We start from the raw sequence: 23606 nt of genomic DNA, 5'->3' as shown, positions 1-23606 counted from the left end.
TGTTTTGTGGAGAGCATTCTAAATGGCTGCATCACCATCTGCTATGGAAAGGGCAGGAAGGGACTACTGCAAAATAAACTGCAGACAGTTGTAAACTTAGTCAGCTCCCTCAGGGGCACTAGCCACCGTCGTACCCTGGACACATTCAAGGAGCGATGCCTCAAAAAGGCGGCATCCATCATTAAGTACCCCATCACCTGAGTCTTGTCTTGTTTTCATTGCTACTATCTAGGTGGAGGTACAGAAGCCTGAAGGAGCACACTCGACTCAGGAACAGCTTCTTTCCCTCTGCCATATGATCTCTGAATGGACATTGAACCCATGAACGTTACCTCACTAGTTTTTTACTTGTATTTTTCCATTACTTATTTAATTGTATTATAATATATATTTACTGTAATTCATGTTTTTTCTGTTATTATGTATTGCATTATACTGCTGTCGCAAAGACAAGAAATTTCACAATATTTGCCAGTGATATTAAACCTGATTCTGATTCACACCATGTGATTGTTTTAGGGATAAAAGTGTGCATTTTGCCTCTTTAAAATATTACTGGGTTGCATTGATATGACATATTGAGCATCATTCTCATTTGGGATACTTAGCTATTACAACACCATGTGTTGTAATGTGTGTCATCATATTTGTTCCTTGTTCGCAGTACATTTGACTGTCTTAAGTTTCATGCTAATGTTCTTCCCAGTTGCACACTTAATCCAATTCAGTGCTTGTCTAGTAGGGTACCTCAACTGAATTCAAATCTTCTATTTTTGTAGCTTCAGTAATACGAGCAACTTTGTTTGGGCTTTTGAATCCAAATCGTTCACATAAATAGGACAAATTCATGGTCCAGAATTTTTGGGTAGCACATGCCCACCATCCAAGGCTATTAGACAAGTGATGTCCTGTTGTCAATTCTATTCTTGGACAAGAAGGAAGTTCGTCACCTGGCCCAATATTTGTCCATCTTGTGCTGGCTCAGAATTAGAATTAGACTCATGAATCTTGGTGAACAAGAATATGAATTGCAGCTTACTTTACAGCGAGAACCCTTCCACGATTTAGCCTTACAGTAGCTGTTTTTCTCATTTCTATCACTGTGTTTGTATTTAGATTACTGTGATCTGACAGGACAACATATGGAATTGATTTTTTTTTGCAACTGATGTTAAAGATGAAACATCCTGTGTGATGTTAAGAGAAATCGATTTTGAACAATATTTTGTGACGTAGTTCAAGGTATTCATGGAAGAGCTAGATCATACATTTCAGGAGCTGGGATTCTGCCACTTCGATGAAAAATTGAGAGTTCAATTGCTGTTCTGCAAGTAGAGTTCTATCACAAGTCTGAAATAAGAGGCAGAAAACAAGAGAGGCAACAGAGAGAAAGAAAGAGTGGCAATGAAGTTAAGGAAGAGAGAAAGCAGGGGTGTATGTGTACATATGGTGATGCTGTGGTGTGATAAGTGTGAAGTGGGTATAGAAAGAGAGAGGGAGAGAGAAAGAGAGGGATAGGAGTGAGAGAAGACATAGGTAATCTGGGGTGATCAAAAATCTCCAATTATTATTACAAAAATTGCTTGAATCTAAAATGTTGAGAATAAAATTGTAAAAAAAAAGAGATAAGAACTGACCGTAAAATTTTATAATAAATCGACCTCCATTCGCCATATCACTGTGGAACTTGAAGAGAACCTGATTTGAAGTGCTGTATGTTGATTCTTTTATGGAACTTCCACTAAATACTCCTAGCTGGGGTGCACTTTGTTGAGCTCCATCCCTAAAGGAGATTATCAAACATCAAATTAGCTAACTGAGAAGTAGAGCAGATAAAGAAAATATAGATAGATGAATGTTCAGTATATCAAGAAGTAGCTTTCGTTACATAAATAGCCAGTTTGCAAAGTGATTTTTTTCCTGTTCGGATTGAACAACCTATTGAGGAGAGGCAACCTCATGCTCAGGATTTTGAAAGAAGCCAAATGAGCTCAATACTCTGATACATCAAAGTCAAATTCATCTTCTCACAATATCACTTAAATATTATACCCCAAAATGAATTTAATTTTCATTTGAGCTCTTCCATTCTGTGTACTTTAGCACATCACAGGACTTGCTACTGGCAAAAATATTGAAAGGAATTTACCTTTGCATGATCATTCAATTCTTTTATATCTTTATAGTTATTCTTATATAGAACCATAGAACATCACAGCACAGAATCAGGTCTTCTGGCCCTTCTTGGTTGTGTCGAACTATTTTTCTGCCTAGTCCCACTGATCTGCAACTGGGTCATATCCCTCCATACACCTCTCATCCATGTACCTGTCCAAGCTTTTTCTTAAATATTAAAAGTGAGTCCACATTTACTACTTCTTCTGGCAGCTCATTCCACACTCCCAGCACTCTCTATGTGAAGAAGCCCCCACCCCAATGTTCCCTTTAAACTTTTTCCTTTTCACCCCGATGCACCATCAATAACTCTCGGAGACATGAGTTAAGGTAGGCTTTTATTGGCTGGAAGAAAGCACCGTCAGCAGCAAGCGACCACCATACAACATCCTGGAGACTGAGGAGGGAGCAGTGCCTCCAATCGCCTTTATACCGGGGTCTGTGGGAGGGGCCACAGGAGCAGTCAGCGGGGGGGGGGGGGGGGGCGTGTCCAGTCAGGTATATGTAGTTCACTGCATACCCTTAACCCATGTCCTCTATTTTTTTTTCTCCCCTAGCCTCAGTGGAAAAAGCCTGTTTGCATTCACTCTATGCATCATAATTTTATTTTTATATATAAAAACCTTACACATTGTAATAAAGTACTGTGTGCCAGTGGCCTAACAATGTTCAGATGAGGTACTCCCTAGACTGAATTATATGGTGCCTCATTTTAGTAGCAAATCTGCTTGCTTCCCTTCTCTTAATATACCTATTTCCAATGGGGAATGTCCTTCCTCAATCTCAGAGGTTAAATTTAGTCCAGATGACATGAAGTCCATGTGCCCATTCTGTCAATGTAATGTGACAGGAGCGTTCCTGGAGAACATGCTGATGTTACTAGATTAAATGATCTCTGCACAATTTACACTGACTTTCAATCTATAGTTTAAACTCAGTTGACAGCATTAGTTTTGGCTGATCTTTCAAACTATAACTTCAATACTTTGGCTGATCAGTTCAAAGCAAGCCCAGTGAAGGGTGCTAAAAGTGAAAAAAAAAAGCTGAAAATTCTCAAGCATCATCCTCGAGGAGAGCAAGGCAGGGTTAATGGTCACCTCAGGAGGTGTTGCAAGAAATAGGTGGAGGGAAAAGGTAATGGGGCATTGAGACATTTCTTTAAAAATCTCTAATTGGAAGGCAGTCAGGTTGTGATTAAGCTATATGGCAACAAAAAAAATCTGTGTGTCAATAAAAAAGCAAAAACAAGAAGTAAAGACAAATCAACCAGAGGAGGGATGAATTGCAGAGATTAAGAAAAAAGGAAAAATGCATTAACCACAGCATTTCTTCTAGAAACGGGATAAGCCCTGGCCGTTGCCCTAAATAGATGCATTGCAGGGTGGATGATGTGGCTGGACTTCTGGTGCCACTTGCCCTTTTCTTTCATCACACTGTCAAGTTACTAGAGCCTTTTCCATGTTGACAGAGTGTTTTTGCTTTGAACTTCTGCAGAGGAGACCTGTGTACAAACCTCAAGGTTCAACTCAATTAGCTAATACTGTCAAATGGTTTGCTGCCATCTCATCAAACACAAATTTTGTACAAGCAGTGTTATTGAGTGGAAGGCGAACAATCAAAAGCACAGCAAGAGTTGAGTCATGATTGAACAGAAATTTGTACCAGATAGTAATGAAGTCATTGCCAGGTTCTAGCTGTAGTAGAGTTAGGTTGACATAAATCCCATAGCCTACAGGCACTGTCACCAGCCAAGTACAATCCTGCGAGTTTGGATATTCATTTGGATAGCCAGGAGAGTAGATGGTGCCATTGTGAGTAGTAATATTACCTCCACAGGGAACTGAAATGAGAGAACAGCTCTCTTTAGGGCCACTAGCAAGGGTGATCTAATTAGGAAAAAACACAGTTGTTGAATGCTTCCAGAGAAGAAACCACATGTATTCATATGGCATTTGAGACAGCCGACTAGTAAAGATGGATTTTAACTGTACAGACAACCACGTTGCTGAACAATGTACAAAGGAATCAAGATTAGCCATAAATACTGACATTAAACCTTCAGTAAATTAGCAGTAGTAGGAAGTGGTGATCACAACTAACATGACTATTTGCAGAAATCCTAATTGAAAAACTCTATCTTCATAATTTTGGGGGCATAAGAAAAATCAAATAGGCAAACAATGTTAGAATGATTGAAATCAATGTATTAAAATATGCAATAGTTGCTTTGAGGGCAGGATTTATAAATACTCTTCATCCCAGTCATTCTTATATTTAACATACAATATACTGTATATTGTAAAATTATTAGTCTAATTTATTATAATCTTCAGGTTCAATATATTTATTGATATTTTGTACATAGAATGAGATTATTACATCAAAATATTTATTCAGCACACTAGCAATAGACCATATTACATGAATCGTGTACAGCTTTTTTGCTAATTTGAATTAATTTATGGATGTATTGAAGTTGAAGCTGTTCATTGCCAAGACCTACTCATATTAACACTGTGCTTGATTCCATATACCTGCACAATTATCTTCATTATTGCCTCACTCTACTGGAATATCCACATCAGATTTACCAGATTGTGGGTGAAAATGATGAAATTAATATGCAAATATTTATTAAGCATGTCAAAAATGCCTGCCAATAAAATACTCTAACTCATAACCAGCTAACCTATATTAATTTGATGATATGATTCACCAAGTTATTATTTTTGGATATGCAAAGTGTAAATTATCATCTTTTTACCATCTTGCACCAGCCATTTGATATTTCACGAATTTACTAAATGACCATTGACAATAATGAAGTTACTACCTTCACATCTCGGAATGGGATAATCCCAGTTTCTGTCAACCCCATGTCGGCAGTTTAAGATGGAATGGCCAACAAGGTGATATCCAGGGAGGCATTCAAACGAAATGGACTGTCCAACATTGTAACCAGATTCTGTGACAAAGCCATGAGGAAATGGCTGAGGGTTAGGGCATTCGTGCAATTCGTAAGCTGAAAGAAAAATGGTACAATTTATTGTACTATTTATTTATTTAGAAATACAGCATAGCCTTTCCGGCTCAACAAGACACACTACACAGCAAACCATCTACCTAACCTTAGCCTAATCATAGGGCAATTTACAGTGATCAACTAACGCACTAACCAGTACGACTTTGGGTTATGGGAGGAAACCAAAACACCCACAGGAAAGACATACAAGCTTTTTAGACAGCTTCGGGATTAAACTCTGAACTCTGACACCCCAGCTAAAGTAGTGTGGTGTTAACTATTACACTGCCATGGTAACCTAGCCCCAAATTAGCCTGGTATGTTTATGAAACTTCTAATTTTAGACTGTCATGTTGCCTAATGGTTAAGCATAATACAGCCTTGGTGAAATCAATACAGAAGAATGAGTTAGCTTTCTTAAATGTTCTGTAAGTGATTAAGTTTCATTTTATAATACCATCTCTAAACTATATAAATCTTTCAAATGGTGACGGGAAAAAAATGCTCGAATTGATTAAATTCATGCTGTAACACCGAACATTTAAAAGACCTGCTTAGGCCTACATGTCTAAGGAAAGTTGGTGCTGGTCATCTAATTAAACTTACAATATGCATTTACAAATCATGCATTAATTGATACCAGAATTTTTCCTCTTACAAGTAAATTAACTTTTCTGTAAATTAGTTAATGAGAAACCTCATTAACTGAGTCAGAAAGCTGCCTCAGCTCTGTGGGCAAGTAGGGTGACCATAATCCATTAGAAGTAGACCAAAGTAGCATGACACACGAAGAAGCAGAAAGGTGGTGTTGGTCTCAAAAGTTTTAATGATTCATTTTTAAGGTTCATGCATATTTATCCACATCATTTCACTTCTTCCATTCTAATGTACTGCATTCAGTATTCCCAATGTGGCTTTCTCTACATTGGAGAAACCAAAGATGGTTTGGGTCATCACTTTGGAGAGCACCTGTACCAAGTCTCCAGGAGTAACCTAAGCTACTTGTTTGCTGCTATTTTAATTCATCATCCCACTCACTGTCCTCTCTTTCTCTCTCTATGACCTCCTGTACCATTGCTATGGGACCAAGAAAAGCTCAAGGAATAACATTTCAATATTGGTCTTGGCACATTGCAGGCTGTGGGACTCAATATTGATTGACCATCTTCTAAGAAAGTTTTATTTTTCTTCATGTTTGCATGCGAACTGGCCATTTTTGACTGCCACCATTTTTCTTTCTTTTTTTGTATAGCTAGACTATACAAAATCATGGAAACTATGCAACATTAACAATGCATTACACAGGCAAAAAAACTTAATCTTATTGTAACTGTAACTCTATTTCACTGTATGATGCACCATCAATAACTCTTGGAGACGTGAGGCGAGATATAGGCTTTTATTGGCTGGAAGAAAGAACAAGCAGCAATTGACCACCACACTACATCCTGGAGACTGAGACCAGGGCTGTGTCTCCAATCGCCTTTATACCGGGGTCCATGGGAAGAGCCACAGGAGCAGTCAGTGGGGGGGTGGGGGGGCGTGTCCAGACAGGTATATGTAGTTCACCACACTGTAATAGAGAAATTACCTTTTTTCTACCCATCTCCCTCTCCCCCTTACCTTCTCTTCTACTTAGACTAACTCTTCTCTCTTTCTCAGTTCTGATGGTTGGTCTCAGATTGAAACTGTTATTTGTTCCTCTTTCCACAGAGGGTGTGTGTGGTGAACTATGTGCCTGTCTGGACACGCCCCCTGCTGACTGCTCCTGTGGCTCCTCCCACAGGCCCCTGTATAAAGGAGATCTGAGGCCTGACGCTCGGCCTCAGTCTCCAAGACATTGTATGATAGACACTCACTCCTGGTTCCTTCTTCCAGTCAATAAAAGCCGATATCTCGCCTTACGTCTCAGTGTGAGTTATTGATGGTGCATCAGTGTGGTAAAATGGAACAGAATTAGGGATTTCCCTGCTGCAACAGCTGTGAAATGGGGGAATATGTTGACAAGATGTCTGACTCATGTTTAGTTGTAGGCTTTGGTTCTGCAGGTAGGCCTTTTCTCAGGAGATATACTGGAAGTCACGTCGTTATTTCCAGCAAATTGCCTTCAGTGCTCTTGACTTATGTGGAGCTTTTATCATTAGTATGGGACATAAGGGAGAACCTGTACAGTATAATAGCAGGGATTTTTGGAGCTTTTCCATGGGCTTGAACATAACCAGTGCCTGGCAACTTTGTAGCCCCTTCATGTCTCATCAAAAGCCAAAGATTATACAAGCAGCACTGCTACTTATTAATTGTTGCTAAGTATTACTCTGAATTGCATGCAATCTTCAGCTTGATTTATTAGTGAAGGATCAAATAAAGAAGTTTGAGTTTTGTTCTTTTAGTTGAATTGAATGAGATTTATCGCTGCAGTTAAAGCACTAAACACAATTCCTTGAGTTACTAATTATTTGTTCTTTTAATTAAGTAAATTAAAGTTACTTACCGTAATCAAACTATTTGAGAAACTGTGCCTTTCATTACCCACTCAGTCACTCAAGAGGAATGAAAATAAACCTGAGCTCTGTTTTGAGACAGATGGTGTCTGACTGGCTGAGTGTTTCTAGTATATCCTGCTCTTATTTCAGATTTCTAGCACCTGGTGATTTTTGACTCCATCAACTTATATAACACACTTAAAGTTATTTAATTTTAGTTATTCATATCCAAACCTTAAAAGAAGCCATGTCAGGCTATGAAGATTGGATCTAGATTGCTATCAGACATTATAAGACTAAGGTGCACTGGACTAGAGACTCATATGATATTTTAATGGATTAAAAACAGTCCCTGTGAGGTGTGTGTATGTACTGTAAGCTATCGCACAATATTAGAACAATACAAACACACATAGTCTTTTACAAGACTCTCTATCTAGAGAGGTTCATAAACCAGACAGAAGCCTCCAGTATATTAGAACTCAACTCACAAGCGAAACAAAATAGCTTTGGAGAAGTGTGTGTCAGCTGCTGTGACATGTATTCCCTGTTCATGCTGCTGTCAAGCATCCCATTTGTGTTCACTAAGTCTGGCTAATGTCAACTGCTGGATAAATTCTTGTGGGTCAGTTGAATTAACCAAAGTTAATGAGATAGTTTGTTTCCATCACCTCAATACATTGTCCTCACTATAACTGGGGATGTTCTGTGAGGCTTCTGATCCAAAATAAAGTAACCTAGGTTTCACTTCAGTTCACTTGAAGTTTGGGAAGTGTTTTCTGGATAAAATAACTGAATATATATTGGGTGATGGATATTTAATAATCAGAGGCAAATTAACTCTGAATAAATTTGTTGAGATTATACCACAATCATTACTGTTCCCACTGTGAATGTCATTAATCCTTAGATGCAGGAGTTTACTATTAAGTATTTGAATTCAAAAAAAGTTACCTAATAAAATAAGAAGTTACCTACAAAATAATATTCCTGGACAATCAACCTTTAAAGTCACTTGTTACGACTTTGAAACTTTTGACTGGAAAAGTGTCTTGGAAAATTAAGTTATTGTTTCAGATTTTTTTCTAACATTGCAATGTACTGAGAAAGTCAGCAGTGACATAATAAGAAACACTGCAGCAGGCCAGCATACTAATGCATTAAATTTGAATGCAGATCAAATTTGTAAATCTCTGTTGAAGCAATTTCCTGATCCCAGCATGGAATGCTTTGTACTTCTAAGCAGCCAATTTCAAACGACCATTGACAAAGGTCCATGCCAGGATTTGAAGGGATAGAGACAAAACACAGAACTGAAGGAAATGAAACTGATTAGCAATGAGTTCATTACATTGTGGAGATGGTGTAACATCTAGAGCTAGATGTGGAGCTAGATAGATATCTGATGCATAGGGGAATCAAGGGATATGGGGACAAGGCAGGGACTCGGTATTGATAGTGAATGATCAGCCGTGATCTCAGAATGGCAGTGCAGACTCGAGGGGCCGAATGGTCTACTTCTGCACCTATTGTCTATTGTCTATTGTCTATTGTCACTTGAAGCTTGGTGAATCAGTAGGAGGGCATTTTTGGGATATTTTATACTGTCGGATTACAGACCTTCCCTGAACCAAAATAAAGCTTGTGTGACAGAAAGATGCTGGAGAAGTTCAGCCAGACAGGCAGCATCTGTGGATGGAAATGGACAGTTGATGCCTTGGATCAAGACCCTCCATTTGGACCGGAAGGAAAGGGGGAGATAGCCAGTATAAGAAGATGTAGGGAAAGGGTTAAACAAAAGCTGGTAGGAGAGAGGTGGATCTATGTGAGGGGAGTGGTCAGTAGATGAAGGTAGGAATGATGCCTGAAACTGGGAGGTGATAGGTGGAAGTGACAAAGGGCTGAAGATGATGGAATTTGATAGGACAGGATAGTGGAGCATGGAATAGAGGATAGGAGGTGGGCAGAGGAAAGACATGGAGTGATAGGAGAGGTGATGCTCAGGTAGAAAGGGAAAGAATAGGGAGAGGGAAGATATTGGGTAATGGGGGGGCAAGTTGAATCAGGAGGGGAGAAAGAAAGGCAAGAAAGAGGAAAATAGTGGAAAAGGGACAGAGGGGGAGCAGTTACTGGAAGTTTATCACTTGATTTTTAGATTGCTCATGTAATCCACTGGAGTATTCTTCCTTCCATCTCCTGGTTTTCACTGAATTTACATGTTGTATTTGTCAAAGGTACAACTGACATAGACAGAGAGACACTAGAGACTGCAGATGCCAGAATAATTGCTGAAGGAACTCAGCAAGTTGAGCAGCATTGGTATGGGGAAGGAAAAGAAAGAACTTGGTGAGGAAACTTGGTCAAAACATCAACCATTCCTTTCTACCTATGAATACTACTTGACACTGAGTTCCTCCAGCAGGTTCTTTTTGCTAAAATTGATACAGATATTTTCATTGCTATACTGACACCTGATGTTGTCCATCATTATGTCTTGTACTATTGTCAAAAGTAGTCTTTCTTTTTATTCTTTGTTTGCCCAACCTACCAGTACCCGACTTTGAAACAAGGGCTATTTTATTCACCTCCAGCATCTCTAGTTTTCTCTCATTCACCCTCTTTGATCAACTCACGAGTGTGAGATGTGAAAGGGCACTTTTTTCCCTCAAGCTCACTTCAGGTAGAAACTTGGGTTAAGAACTGCAGAGGCTCACACTCGTTCCTGTGAATCAGATTTGAAATTGCAAAGACGTACTTACCAATTATCAACTGCAGAGGTCTTACCTTGGTACATGAGTTTGAAGCCTGGTTTGTTTTCTGAATGATCACTGTGGAAGTATATGGTTGTCACGTGAGAAGTAGACATTAGAGAAGGTGGAAGTTCAGCTCCACTGAACCTGCCAATCACAGAACTAGTGTCATGTGGTCCATTCCGAACTTCAATGAAATCGTGGTTAGGTTCAGTGGAAAAGTTCAGAAATTCAATATAAGCCCCTAAAAACGACATATGCAATGAAAGCCATGAGTGTATTTCCCAGAGTTATGTGGAGTTACTTTATCACTCTGAACAAACAGGCACTGGGTATTTGTGCTTCTCATGAGGATTGGTTTTCCTCACTTTGGCAGAACCCAAAACCAATATTGCGAATTTTCAAATGTTGTACACCCAGACGCTGTGTCAATGATTCTACAATATAGAACATGGAAGGAAACTTGATAAAAATGTGTTTCAGTGCCACAATTAAATGGCAACAATTTAATCTCCTACAACAGTTTTTCCAATGAAGATTAAAGCAAACTTCCCAATTCAGATTTCCTAGGTGCCCCCAGCATACTAAATCAGTAAACTAAAGCATCTGTTAACATTATTGAAGCACGGATGGGGTGCAGTACTCAATGAATCAATAAGCCTGGTATATATTGGGTAATTACTTCCTTGCAACAACTATGCTGAGAACTTCATCATCTAGCTTCTGTAAGGAGTGGCAGAGCAAAAAGATATTACACAGTATTGACTGGAAACAAAGCAAATATGATGGAAATGCAGAATAATTTAATTAGCTCTTGCTGTAATAATTTCAATGCAAGAAAATGAAATTAGTTCAAAATTCACAGAAGTGATTCTCTTTTATAACTACCTAGAATATTACTGCGCTCCCTCATGTTTATTCAAACACTACTTCAGAAATGGATAAGGCAAGTACCATCAATGTATCTGAAGAAAACATCGCATATTGCTGAATATTAATGAGATGCAATGCAAATGAAGCATAGAATTCCCAGTGATCTCTTTCACATTATTTCTTAATAAATGTGCAATACTTAAATCATTATTTTAATTCTGTCATCTGACTGGCATCATTTGCTAAGTGCATACTTACTGACCAGACTGCATGTATCATGATCAGCACTGACTTCGCAAAAGCACAATAAAATGTGATCATTATACATAATATAATGTGATGAGTTGTCAGGGTGTTATTTTAAATGTTTAAGTGCTGGTTGCAAGACACTTCAGTTTTGTTCCCTTGATCTACATTTCTTTATCATTTACAGCCTTGTAATTACTCCCTTTTTGATATTGTCGAGTCGTCACATTTTCTTTTCATGGCATTACACTCAGAAAAGCAAATAAAAAACTAAAATTTCAAATTAAAAGTTTGCCTTGATTAAAACATTGACATAAATTTCATAATTTTGTCAGCTATTTCCTTTCCAGACAAAATGTCAAATATAATTTATGTAAAAAACTTAATACCACTTGCGCTAAATGCATATTATTTTAATGTGTGTGTTGGATATACTTCTGAAATTCAATATCATAGACTTAAAATGCTAGGTAATTTCAGAAGCAACATTTCACATCCACAATGTCCTACAGTGTGATTAACACATGATGAGTTAATACTCGAGTATTTTCTCATTCGATGGTGGAACATTTCAGGATGAATAATTTGATATCCCCATTGGTTCTTGATCAAATGATGTAGGATGACATGTTCCTGTTAAGTAAAACACGAGTGGAACATGCAACAAAGAAAATAGACTTCCTTGTCAGTCCACTAGCTCAAAGTTACCTGGCGGTTTTCCACAAGAACCATAATGAGCTGAATTATACTAGAATATCAAGGTCAAGTCAAGTCAAATTTATTGTCATTTAACCGTATACATGCATACTGTCAAATGAGACAATATTTACCTGGACCAGGGTGTAAAGCACAATAGTACACATAACATACATATATCACACAATAATTTAGGAAAGTAAGAATCAAATTTACAAATGATTTATGCATAAATAATTAAAGTGCATAAATTCAATATTGTTGGGTACAGAACAAATTAATTAAATGCAATGTGGCAGGGATTTCAGAAGCCTAATGGCCTGAGAGAAGAAACTGTTTCCCAACATGACTGTTTTTGCCTTTATGCATCGGAGTCTCCTGCCTGATGGTAGAAAGTCAAAGAGGATGCTGGATGGATGGGTGGGATCCCTGATAATACTAAGGGCCCTGCAAAGGCAGCGCTCCTGATAATGGTCCCCGACAGATGGTAGGGAGAGTATGTTAATTGCACAAATATAATCAATGCACAAGTTGGTCATCAAGTTCAGAAAATTAAGAGATCTGATGAAATTTAATGGTTGATTTATCTTGCTCCACATTTAAATCTGGGAAACAAAATCCTACCCTTAACTTTCCCATCATTCTTAACAATCTGCTGGGTTTGCACATTAATTGCCAACTAATTATACCATAGAGATGACAGAAAGATAAAATCACCTCAACTTTATAACAGTATTCGATGTGGGTAGATTTGAAATCATATATATAATATATTGAGCTATGTATAATGGTGCAATGAGCTTAGCATTAGATCATTTGGCATATCATCAACAGGTTTTCCAAGCACAATTGTCAGACAGTGTTGAATTGGCTGATTTATCAGGAAAACTTAAACATGGTAGAATTAATCTCAGCAGACCATATGCATCAGCCTGGGTATTAGCTAGCTGGAGCACTCTTGGGCTACATTAAGAAACCTTTCATAGTAGAATAACCTTCAGATGCTGCTAAGTTCATTTAAAAATAACAGCTATAGGGATTTTTGGTGGGTGTCTGAACTACAGTAAGTTCTAAGGAGTCAATGATTCTAAGAAAGCACAAAGGAGAAGAGTTTTAACTCAGTTTATAATTTCTAGCAGGATCATAATTATTTTTCAATGGTTAAACCAAATGAACTGAACAAATGAAAGATATTTAACCTGTTTTTTTTTTAGAACAATGTTTCTTTGCCACACTGAGGAATAGTCAGAATTCAACAGAAATAGCTATTGCAACATAGTTCTCTGGTGAAAATGAATCACCTCGCTGCACACTGACAAGTTACCATTTCTGAAAAGCTGTCTGATAAACTTCCATTCACAGCCCACAAACACAAAATAAAATGCTAGAAATGAGATCAAACTGACTGACCGCATTATCTACTGGTGATGTTGCAATGTATGTGACTTACCCGTGACGAAGAGGCTTGTCAAATCACCATTCCTAAAAGCTCCCCAGCATTTAATTTGCTGTTAAAATCATTTTTTTTTCCTTTTTCACTGGTTGTTGGTACACTACAAAAATCAGTAACTTTGGGCAACAGTTGAATTTCCTTGCTTTGTATATAGAAAATGTGTTTTTGGACAACACAAATTTATATTTTACTGAGAGAATTTCACAAAATACAATGCAAAGCAAATTAAAGATTTGTTTGTGGCATTACATAGCAATTAAATAATAGAACAATATTCTATACAGAGGTAACATCACTATTTTAGGAACAGGAATGGTCCGCTCAGCTGTTATCAGCTGACAGCAGATCTGCATTCTATCTACTCTCCTGTATTTGTTCATCATGATTCAGTACTCTAATTTCTCAAAAATCAATCGAGCAAGTGATGCTTATATTTCCCAAGAAAGTACTTTTTTTTGGATGGGGGGAGTGTTGGGAGAGATAAGTTCTAAACTTCTACATTTTGTTTGATTAACTTTGTAACTCAAATATAGTTCTGTCTGTAACTTATCCATCCATGGATTAAACAAAGTAATGGTCCAAAGAATGAACATGTTGATTTGAGAAGATCATCTTCAGATTCTGAGGAGTCAAACTGGACACACTGGAGGCCGTGGCAAAACAAAGGACCCTACAGAAAATCCTGGCAATTCTGGACAATGTTTCTCACCCTCTGTATGCCACCTTGGTTGAACAGAGGAGCACTTTTAGGAATAGACTAAGATAACTGCACTGCTCCAAAGAGCACTACATGAGCTAATTCTTACCCTTGGTTTTTAGGCTCTATACTGAGGCAAACTATAGCTGGGGAAGTAATGACCTCCATCCTGTTAGACTGTCTGTGGTAACTTATTTTTTATTCTTTCTACTTCTCTTCTAATACTTAAATCAGTGCCCTTATAAGGCTCCTGTGACACTGTGAATTTCCTTTGGGATCAATAAAGTATCATCTATTTATCTATCTATCTAATCACACATTCCCTCTTCAAAATGCAAAAATTAAAGAAATAACTTACATAAGTAATTGATTTTCAAATTATTATTAAAATATTTTACCAAAAATATCAAATAAAAAGGGAAGTTTACAGAGTTGAACAATGGTAACAAAATGGATGCAAAATGAATATAGGGAGTTAGGCATAAGATTGTCGAGGACTGCAATCTCTGGATCATTACTGTGCACGAGTGAGTTTACAGGTAGGAGGAGAAAGCAGGTGAATGTGTGGCTGAGGCATTGACTCAGGAGGATTGCCACTGACTCGTATTTGTCTAACCTGCTTGCAACCACCTCAAAGAATTCCAACAGATTTGTCAGCCAAGATTTCTTCTTAATGAAACTGTGCTGACTTCACCATATTTTATTATGAATCCCCTCAAAACTAATCAATGCACTCAAAGACCTATGCCTCAATTAATTCCTATGTAAAGGAATCCCAATTTCCTCATTCACAGAGCCCCATCAGTTTAGATTGGCAATAACATCTCCTCCACAATCATCATCGACACAGATGCACCACAAAGCTGTGTGCTCAGCCCCCGTATCTGCTTGCTTTGTACTTATGATTGAGAGGCTAAGTAGAGCTCCCATGCCACATTTATGATTGCTGACAATACCACTATTTCTGGTTAAAACAAAGGTGGTGATGAACCAGCATATAAGAGGGAGACTGAAAATATGGTTGATTATAGGAGGGGGAAACCTGAGGTCCGTGAGCCAGTCCTCATTTGGAATCGGAGGTGGAGAGGGTCAGTTACTTTAAATTCCTCAGTGTCAACATTTCAGAGGATCTGTCATGGAAACAGCACATGCAGTAAGTGCCATTACAAAGAAGGCATGGCAGGGCCTCTTCTTCCTGAGAAGTTTGGTCAGATTTATCATGCCATATAAAACTTCGACAAACTTCTATACATGCCTAGTACAGAGTATCATGTCTGGTTGCATCATGGTGTGGAGTGGAAACTCCGATACCCAGGAAAAGACATGCCTACAAAAGGTAGTAGACATGGTCCAGTCCATCATCAGTAAAAAGCCCTGCAAGCTCTGAGCACACCTTACAAGAAGCCTCACCATCCAGGCCATGCTCTCTTCTCACTGCTACTATCAGGAGGGAGGTACAGGAGCCATAGGCCCCACTCCACTAGGTACAGGAAAAGTTATTACCCTTTAACCATCAGGCTCCTGAGCCAGCATGGATAACTTCACTCACCTCAACACTGATCTGATTCCACAACCCATAGACTCACTTTCAAAGACTATACAATATATGCTAATAATATTCAATTATTTCTTTTATTAGTATCATTCAGCTTATTTCTGTATTTGTGCAGTTTGTCTTCTTTTGTACATTGGCTATCTGTCTCTCTTTGTTTGTGTGTAGTTTTTTATTAATTTTTTGTATTTTTTGGGATCTACATACAGTGAATGCCCAGAAAAATTTAATCTCATGTACTATATGGTGATATATATGTACATACTTTGATAATGAATTTATTTTGAACGTTGAACAAGTGCTGCAGAATTTTAGAAGTGGAGGCAATGACAAAGATGGAGGTAAGAGAGAAGAGGGAGTTACACTTTCCATTAGGGAAAACTTAGAGAATATATTTTTGGGGCATCGTCCTCTGAGGCTGCGTGAATGGAACTTAGATATAAGAAGGGAATTTTGATAGAATTTTACTATAGGATGTGGAAACCATAGAAAGGGTGCAGAGGAGATTTACAAGGGTGTTGCCTGGATTGAAGAGCATGCCTTATAAAAACAGGTTGAATGAACTTGGTCTTTTCTCCTTGGAGCAACGGAGGATGAGAGGTGACCTGATAGAAGTGTATATGATGCTGAGAGGCATTGATCATGTGGAAAGTCAGAGGCTTTTTCCCAGGGCTGAAATGGCTGCCGCAAGAGGGCACAGGTTTAAGGTGCTGGGGAGTAGGTACAGAGGAGGCATCAGGGGCAGGTTTTTTTACACAGAGTGGTGAGCATGTGGAATGGGCTGCCAGTAACGGCGGTGGAGGCGAATATGGTAGGGTCTTTTAAGAGACTTTTGGATAGGTACATGGAGCATAGAAAAATAGAGGGCTACGTGTAAGCCTAGTAATTTCTAAGGTGGGGAAATGTTTGGCACAACTTTGTAGGCCAAAGGGCCTGTATTGTGCTGTAGGTTTTCTATGTGTCTATGTCTCCCAATAGTCACCAGGAATTACAGGAACAAATATATAGGAAGATGCAAATAGCTACAAGAATAATAAAGTTGTAATAGTAGGTGATTTCAGCTTATCTTATGTTGGCTGGGACTACCACAATACAAAGGACTTATTAGTGCAGAATTCGTTAAATGTGTTGACAGATGTTTTCTCAAACAATACATAGATGACCTTACAACAGAAGGGGCAACACTTGATCTCCTGTTAATATATGAAGGTGGGCAAGGGACTGAAAGTCAGTGGGACAAAGACATGAAAATCTGAAGATGCTGGAAATCGAAGCAATACGCACTCAAAATTCTGGAGCAACTCAGCAGGCCAGGCTGCATTTATGGAAAAGAGTAAACAGTTAATATTTCAGGCCAAGATCCTTCATCAAGACTGGAAAAAAGAATGAGAAGTTAGAGCAAGAAGGTGGGGGGGGGGGGGGAGGAAGAAGTCCAAGGTGGTAGGTTATAGGTGGTAGGTGAAACTGGAGAGGGGGAGGAGTGAAGTAAAGAGCAGAGAAGTTGATTGGTGAAAGAGATAAAGGTTTTGAGAAGGGGAAATCTGATACGAGGGGATGAAAGACCATGGAAAAAGGGGGAAAGGAGCACCAGAAGGAGGTGAACAGCAGGTAAGGAGATAAGGTGAGAGAGGGAATGGGAATGGTGACAGTGTGGGGAGGGGGAGTAATTACCAGAAGTTAGATAAATCAATGCTTATGCCATCAGATTGGAGGCTACCCAGACAAAATAAAGTGTTGCTCCTCCAACCTGAGCAAGGCCTCATCACAGAAGTAGCGGAAGCCATGGACAGACATGTCGTACTGCTGCATTAGTGGAAAAGCATTTTGGGGCCAGTGATCGTAACAGAATTATGGAAAATGAAAGGCAAGAAATTAAAATTCTAAATTTGGGAGGGTGAATTTTGAAGACATTAGACAGGCACTTGCAAAGGTTGATTGGGAGAGGCTGTTTGCAGTTAGAGGAATGTCTGGTAAGGGAGGAGGATCTAGAAATACGATAGGGAGATTTCAGAGACAGCATGTTCTTATTAGAGCAATGGGCAAAGTGGAAGTCTTGAGGAATCGTAGTTGATGAGGGTTGTTGAGGCACTGATAATGATAAAGGAAAAGGTATATGTCAGGTATCGGCAGCTGGGGTCAGATGGATCCCTTGATGAAAGAGTTCACTTAGGAGATGAGGAGGATTAAAAAAAAGACAGTAGATAACTCGGAATCTCCTCATCCGCCTGCTGCGCCTCTGCGAGTGCCTCAAAGTCTACCCCTTGGGAAAGGGCATAAACGGTAGGGCGAGAGAGCGCATCCGTCACGACACTGTCCTTACCCGAGACGTGCCAGACATCCGTCGTGTATTCAGAGATGTAGGACAGGTGGCATTGCTGGCGGGACGACCAGGGGTCGGACGCTTTCATAAATGCAAAGATAAGCGGTTTGTGGTCCGTGAACGCGGTGAAGGGCCTACCTTCTAGGAAGTACCTGAAATGCCGGATTGCCAGGTAGAGCGCCAACAGTTCCCGGTCGAAAGCACTGTACTTGAGCTCGGGTGGCCGCAGGTGTTTGCTGAACAACGCCAGGGGTTGCCAGCGACCTGCGATGAGTTGCTCCAGCACCCCACTGACTGCCGTGTTAGATACGTCCACTGTGAGGGCGGTAGGGGTGTCCATTCTGGGATGTACTAGCATTGCGGCGTCAGCCAAAGCTTCCTTCGTTTGAACGAAAGCGGCGGCGGACTCCTCGTCCCAGGTAATGTCCTTGCTCGGACTCGACATCAGGGCGAACAGGGGGCGCATGATCCAGGCAACTGAAGGGAGGAAGCGGTGGTAGAAATTGACCATACCTACGGATTCCTGAAGGCCTTTGATCGTGGTGGGTCGGGGGAAGTGGCGGACCGCATCTACCTTAGCGGGCAGAGGGGTTGCCCCGTCTTTAGTAATCCTGTGGCCCAGGAAGTCAATGGTATCGAGTCCAAACTGGCATTTGGCGGGGTTGATTGTAAGACCGTACTCACTCAGTCGGGTGCAGAGTTGACGGAGGTGGGACAGATGCTCCTGACGACTGCTGCTGGCTATGAGGATGTCATCCAAATAGATGAACGCGAAGTCCAGGTCCCGTCCCACCGCGTCCATTAACCGCTGGAACGTCTGTGCAGCATTCTTCAGGCCGAACGGCATGCGGAGGAACTCGAAAAGGCCAAACGGGGTGATGAGAGCCGTTTTGGGGACGTCGTCAGGATGCATCGGGATTTGATGGTACCCTCGGATGAGGTCTACCTTGAGGAAGATCCGTGTGCCGTGCAGGTTTGTTGCAAAGTCCTGAATGTGCGGCACAGGGTAGCGCTCCGGTGTGGTAGCCTCTTTCAGCCCGCGGTAGTCGCCGCACGGTCTCCAGCCTCCCGTCGCTTTGGGCACCATGTGCAGGGGGGGAGGCCCATGGGCTGTCGGACCACCGGATGATCCCCAATTCCTCCATCCTCTGGAACACCTCCTTCGCCAGTCGGAGCTTGTCCGGGGGAAGCCGCCGAGCGCAGGCGTGGAGGGGTGGTCCCTGGGTCGGGATGTGGTGCTGTACCCCGTGTCGGGGCATGGCCGCTGTGAACTGCGGTGCCAGGACCGATGGGAAATCCACCAGGACCCTGGTGAAGTTGTTGTCGGACAGCGTGATGGAGCCGAGGTGAGGGGCTGGCAACTGGGCTGCACCCAGAGAGAACGTCTGAAAGGTCTCGGTGTGTACCAGTCTCTTCCTGGGCAGGTCGACCAGTAGGCTGTGAGCCCCCAGAAAATCCGCACCCAGAAGCGGTTGGGCTACGGCGGCCAGTGTAAAGTCCCACGTGAACTGGCTGGAGCCGAACTGTAGCTGCACCTGACGGGTGCCATAGGTCCTTACTGTGCTGCCATTCACGGCCCTCAGGGGGGGCCCCGGTGCCCTTCTGCGGGTGTCGTAACTCGTTGGAGGTAAAAAGCTGATCTCAGCACCAGTATCGACCAAAAACCGGCGTCCCGACCTTCTATCCCACACGTACAGGAGGCTATCCCGATGGCCAGCCGCCGTAGCCATCAGCAGCGGCTGGCCCTGGTGTTTCCCAGGAACTTGCAGGGCGGGCGACAACGGCGGGCTTCTGCGCCCCACCACTGGTGGTAGAAGCACCAGTGTTCATTGGGCCGGGGGTTGGCGGGCTCTGCAGCAGGGCCTGGACTGGTTTGCCGCCGGGAGCGTGGCTGGGAGATCCGTGCTCACCTTTTTGGCATTCCACAGCAAATCCGCCCGGGCTGCCACCTTCCAGGGGTCACTGAAATCCGCGTCGGACAGCAGCAGGCGTATGTCCTCGGGCAGCTGCTCCAGGAATGCCTGCTCAAACATGAGGCAGGGTGTGTGTCCGTCAGCTAGAGACAACATCTCATTCATTAAAGCCGATGGAGGTCTGTCGCCCAAGCCATCCAGGTGCAGTAAACGGGCAGCCCGCTCACGCCGTGAGAGTCCGAAAGTCCTGAGGAGCAGGGCTTTGAATTCCGTGTACTTGCTGTCTGCCGGGGGCGACTGTATGAACTCCGTGACCTGGGCTGCTGTGTCCCGGTCGAGGGAGCTCACCACGTAGTAATAGCGGGTGTCTTCTGAGGTGATCTGGCGAACGTGGAATTGGGCTTCGGCTTGCTGGAACCATAGGTTCGGTCGCTGTGTCCAGAAACCCGGCAGTTTCAATGAAACTGCATGAACAGGGGCGGCGTCTGTCATTTCTGGTCCAAAAATCGTTTGGACCGTCGGGGTCACCAATTGTAGCGGTGTGCTACACGCAGCGCTAAAATTACGACACGGAGTCGGTAACTGCAGTCGAAGGAAAAAACTTTATTCGAAATCCTCAGCCTCACTTTTAAGCCTCCCTCAACCTGCCCCCCGTGGCGCAGAGGCTCCAAAGCTCTATGCTCGCAAACCCCCGTAGGCTATCTAACTGTGAGCCGGTTCGGATGTGCCAGGAAATGGGTCGCCACACTATTACATTTATTCTTTGTAATTTCTAAAATTTAATAAATAAATAAATAAAGTTACGATCCTATAAGTCAATACGGTCATTAACGTGCGGAGTCATAGGGGATGGGTGAGATGCAAATTAATACCTTATAAATAAGTAATTATTGTGGTGAAGGTCATATAAGTTAAGAGGAATTTAGGGAAATGAATGGTAATATACTGGAATGCATTCATATTTCTAGAGAGGGAGGTGCTGATGTTCTTCGGGTACTCTGAGGTGGATAAGTCAGAAGAATCAGCATCAGGTTTAATATCACTGGCATATGTCATGAAATTTGTTGTGTAATCTATGGGTCCTATCCAAATGCAACCTTAAAAAATTGTGGGAATCTACGGAAGAAATTGCAGAGGTCCTGACAGAGATACGTATTTGCATCATCTTAAGCTATGGCTGAGATACCAGAGACTGGAGGATGGCTAATGGGTTTTTGTTTAAGAAGGGGTGCAAGGACAAGCCATGGAATTGTAGGCCTGTCAGCCAAACATCAGTGGTGGGGAAGTAGCTGAACGAATTCTGTGAAACAAGATCTATCTGCCTTTGGAAAGGCAGGGACCGATTAGGGGCAGTCAAAATGGAAAATCCTGTCTCCCAAATTTTACTGAGTCTTTTAAGGAGGTAACAAAGAAAATTGATGAAGTCAGTGAGTAGATGTTGTCTACATGGTCTTTAGCAAGGCCTCTAATGAGCTAATTGGTTTATTACTGTCACAGGTACTGTGATAAAGTATCAGAGAGTAATCCAGCACAGAAACTAGTTCTTCAGGTCAATACCAACAAGATACCCATCTGAGCTGGTCCCTCAAATGATCCATGTCATTCTAAACTTTTCCTATCTATGTATTGTATCTGTTCAATTACTTTTATTCTACCTGACTTAACCATTTCCTCTGCCAGCTTATTCCATAAACACTACACTCTCTCTGTGACAAATAGTTGCTCCTCAAGTTCCTACTAAATCTTAGCCCTCTCACATTAAACCTATACCCTCTAGTTCTTGATACCCCACTGCTTTGGAAATATACTGAGTACATTCACCTTGTCCATGGACATTATGATTTTATACACATGAAAAGCAATTACACAGTGAAAAGTTTTTGTTTGCATTCTAGCTGGCTAGGGTCTAACATTAAGGTATGACTCAGGAAAAATAAAATGAATTCAGAATATAAGATTACAGTCACAGAGTAAGTTTGGTGCACATAGACAAATAAAATCTAGACCATTGTGAAGTAGATTGAGAGGTCATGAGCTAATTGTTATCATTTTTTTAACATCCATTTGCATGGTAAGGGGATCTAGGTCACGAGGGGTGCAGGGTGAGTTTAACTGGAAACAAAATTGGCTTGGTGGAAGGAAACAATGGGTGGAATTGGCTTGTGGTTATTCATACTGGAAACCTGTGACCAGTGGTGTGCCACAGGGATCAGCACTGGGTCCACTGCTCTTGGTCATCTATATTAGCAATTTAGATGAAAATGTTGCTAATATGGATAGTGAGTTTATGGATGACACCAACACTGGAGGTGTATTGGAGAATGAAAATGGTTATCTAAGATTACAACAGGATCTAGGTGAACTGCAAAAGTAGGCCAAAAATGATAGATTGGATTAACTTGGACAAGTATGAGGTATTGCATTTTGGAAAGATAGGGCAAGGCAGGGCTTTACACAATAAATGACAGAGCCTTGGGGAGTGTTGTAGAACAAAGAGGCCTGGGAATATGGGCATTTTGTTCCCTGAAAGTGGTGACAAATGTAGACAGGGTAGTGGAAAAGGTATTAGGCGTGTTTGCCTTCATTGGTCAGGGCATTGAGTATAGAGTTGGAACAACAGGGCATAGAGTTGGCAAATAGAACATACAGGGTAAATGGTAGGGCATTGAGGAATGCAGAGGAACAGAGAGATATAGGAATAACAGTGTATATAGTTCCCTGAAGGTGGAGTCTCATGTAGATAGGGTGTTGAAGAAGGCTTTTGGAATGCTGGCCTTTATAAATCAAAGCATTGAGTACAGAAGTTGGAATGTAATGTTAAAATTGTACAAGGCATTGGTAAGGCCAAATTTAGAATATTGTGTGCAGTTCTGGTCACCGAATTATAGGAAAGATATCAATAAATTAGAGAGACTGCAGAGACGATTTACTAGGATGTTACCTGGGTTTCAGCGCTTAAGTTACAGAGAAAGGTTGAACAAGTTAGGTCTCTATTCATTGGAGCGTAGAAGGTTGAGGGGGGATTTGATCGAGGTATTTAAAATTTTGAGAGGGATAGATAGAGTTGCCGTGAATAGGCTGTTTCCATTGAGAGTAGGGGAGATTCAAACGAGAGGACATGATTTGAGAGTTAGGGGGCAGAAGTTTAAGGGAAACACCAGGGGGTATTTCTTTACTCAGAGTGATAGCTGTGTGGAATGAGCTTCCTGTAGAAGTAGTAGAGGCCAGTTCAGTTGTGTCATTTAAGGTAAAATTGGATAGGTATATGGACAGGAAAGGAGTAGAGGGTTATGGGCTGAGTGCGGGTAGGTGGGACTAGGTGAGATTAAGAGTTTGGCATGGACTAGGAGGACCGAGATGGCCTGTTTCCGTGCTGTGATTGTTATATGGTTATATATGTTATAACATGCTGCAACTATACAGGTC

General features: G+C 41.2%; 1 protein-coding gene across 1 annotated transcript in view; it reads right to left on the bottom strand.

The window, feature by feature from the left end:
- LOC132383331 (CUB and sushi domain-containing protein 1-like) overlaps positions 1–23606 on the bottom strand; it is a 474994-nt gene that overhangs the window by 162810 nt on the left and 288578 nt on the right. The window contains exons 28-31 of the mRNA XM_059954233.1: positions 10465–10674; positions 5009–5197; positions 3838–4015; positions 1638–1783 (exon numbers count right to left, since the gene is read on the bottom strand). Of these exons, the coding sequence (XP_059810216.1) occupies positions 1638–1783; positions 3838–4015; positions 5009–5197; positions 10465–10674 (723 nt within the window). The remainder of the gene's footprint in view (positions 1–1637; positions 1784–3837; positions 4016–5008; positions 5198–10464; positions 10675–23606) is intronic.

This window comes from Hypanus sabinus, chromosome 30, assembly GCF_030144855.1.
Source record: "Hypanus sabinus isolate sHypSab1 chromosome 30, sHypSab1.hap1, whole genome shotgun sequence".
In the NCBI taxonomy this organism is placed as follows: Eukaryota; Metazoa; Chordata; class Chondrichthyes; order Myliobatiformes; family Dasyatidae; genus Hypanus; species Hypanus sabinus.
The sequence above is the reverse complement of the archived record's forward strand: the minus strand, read 5'-3'. Positions and strand labels throughout refer to the sequence as shown.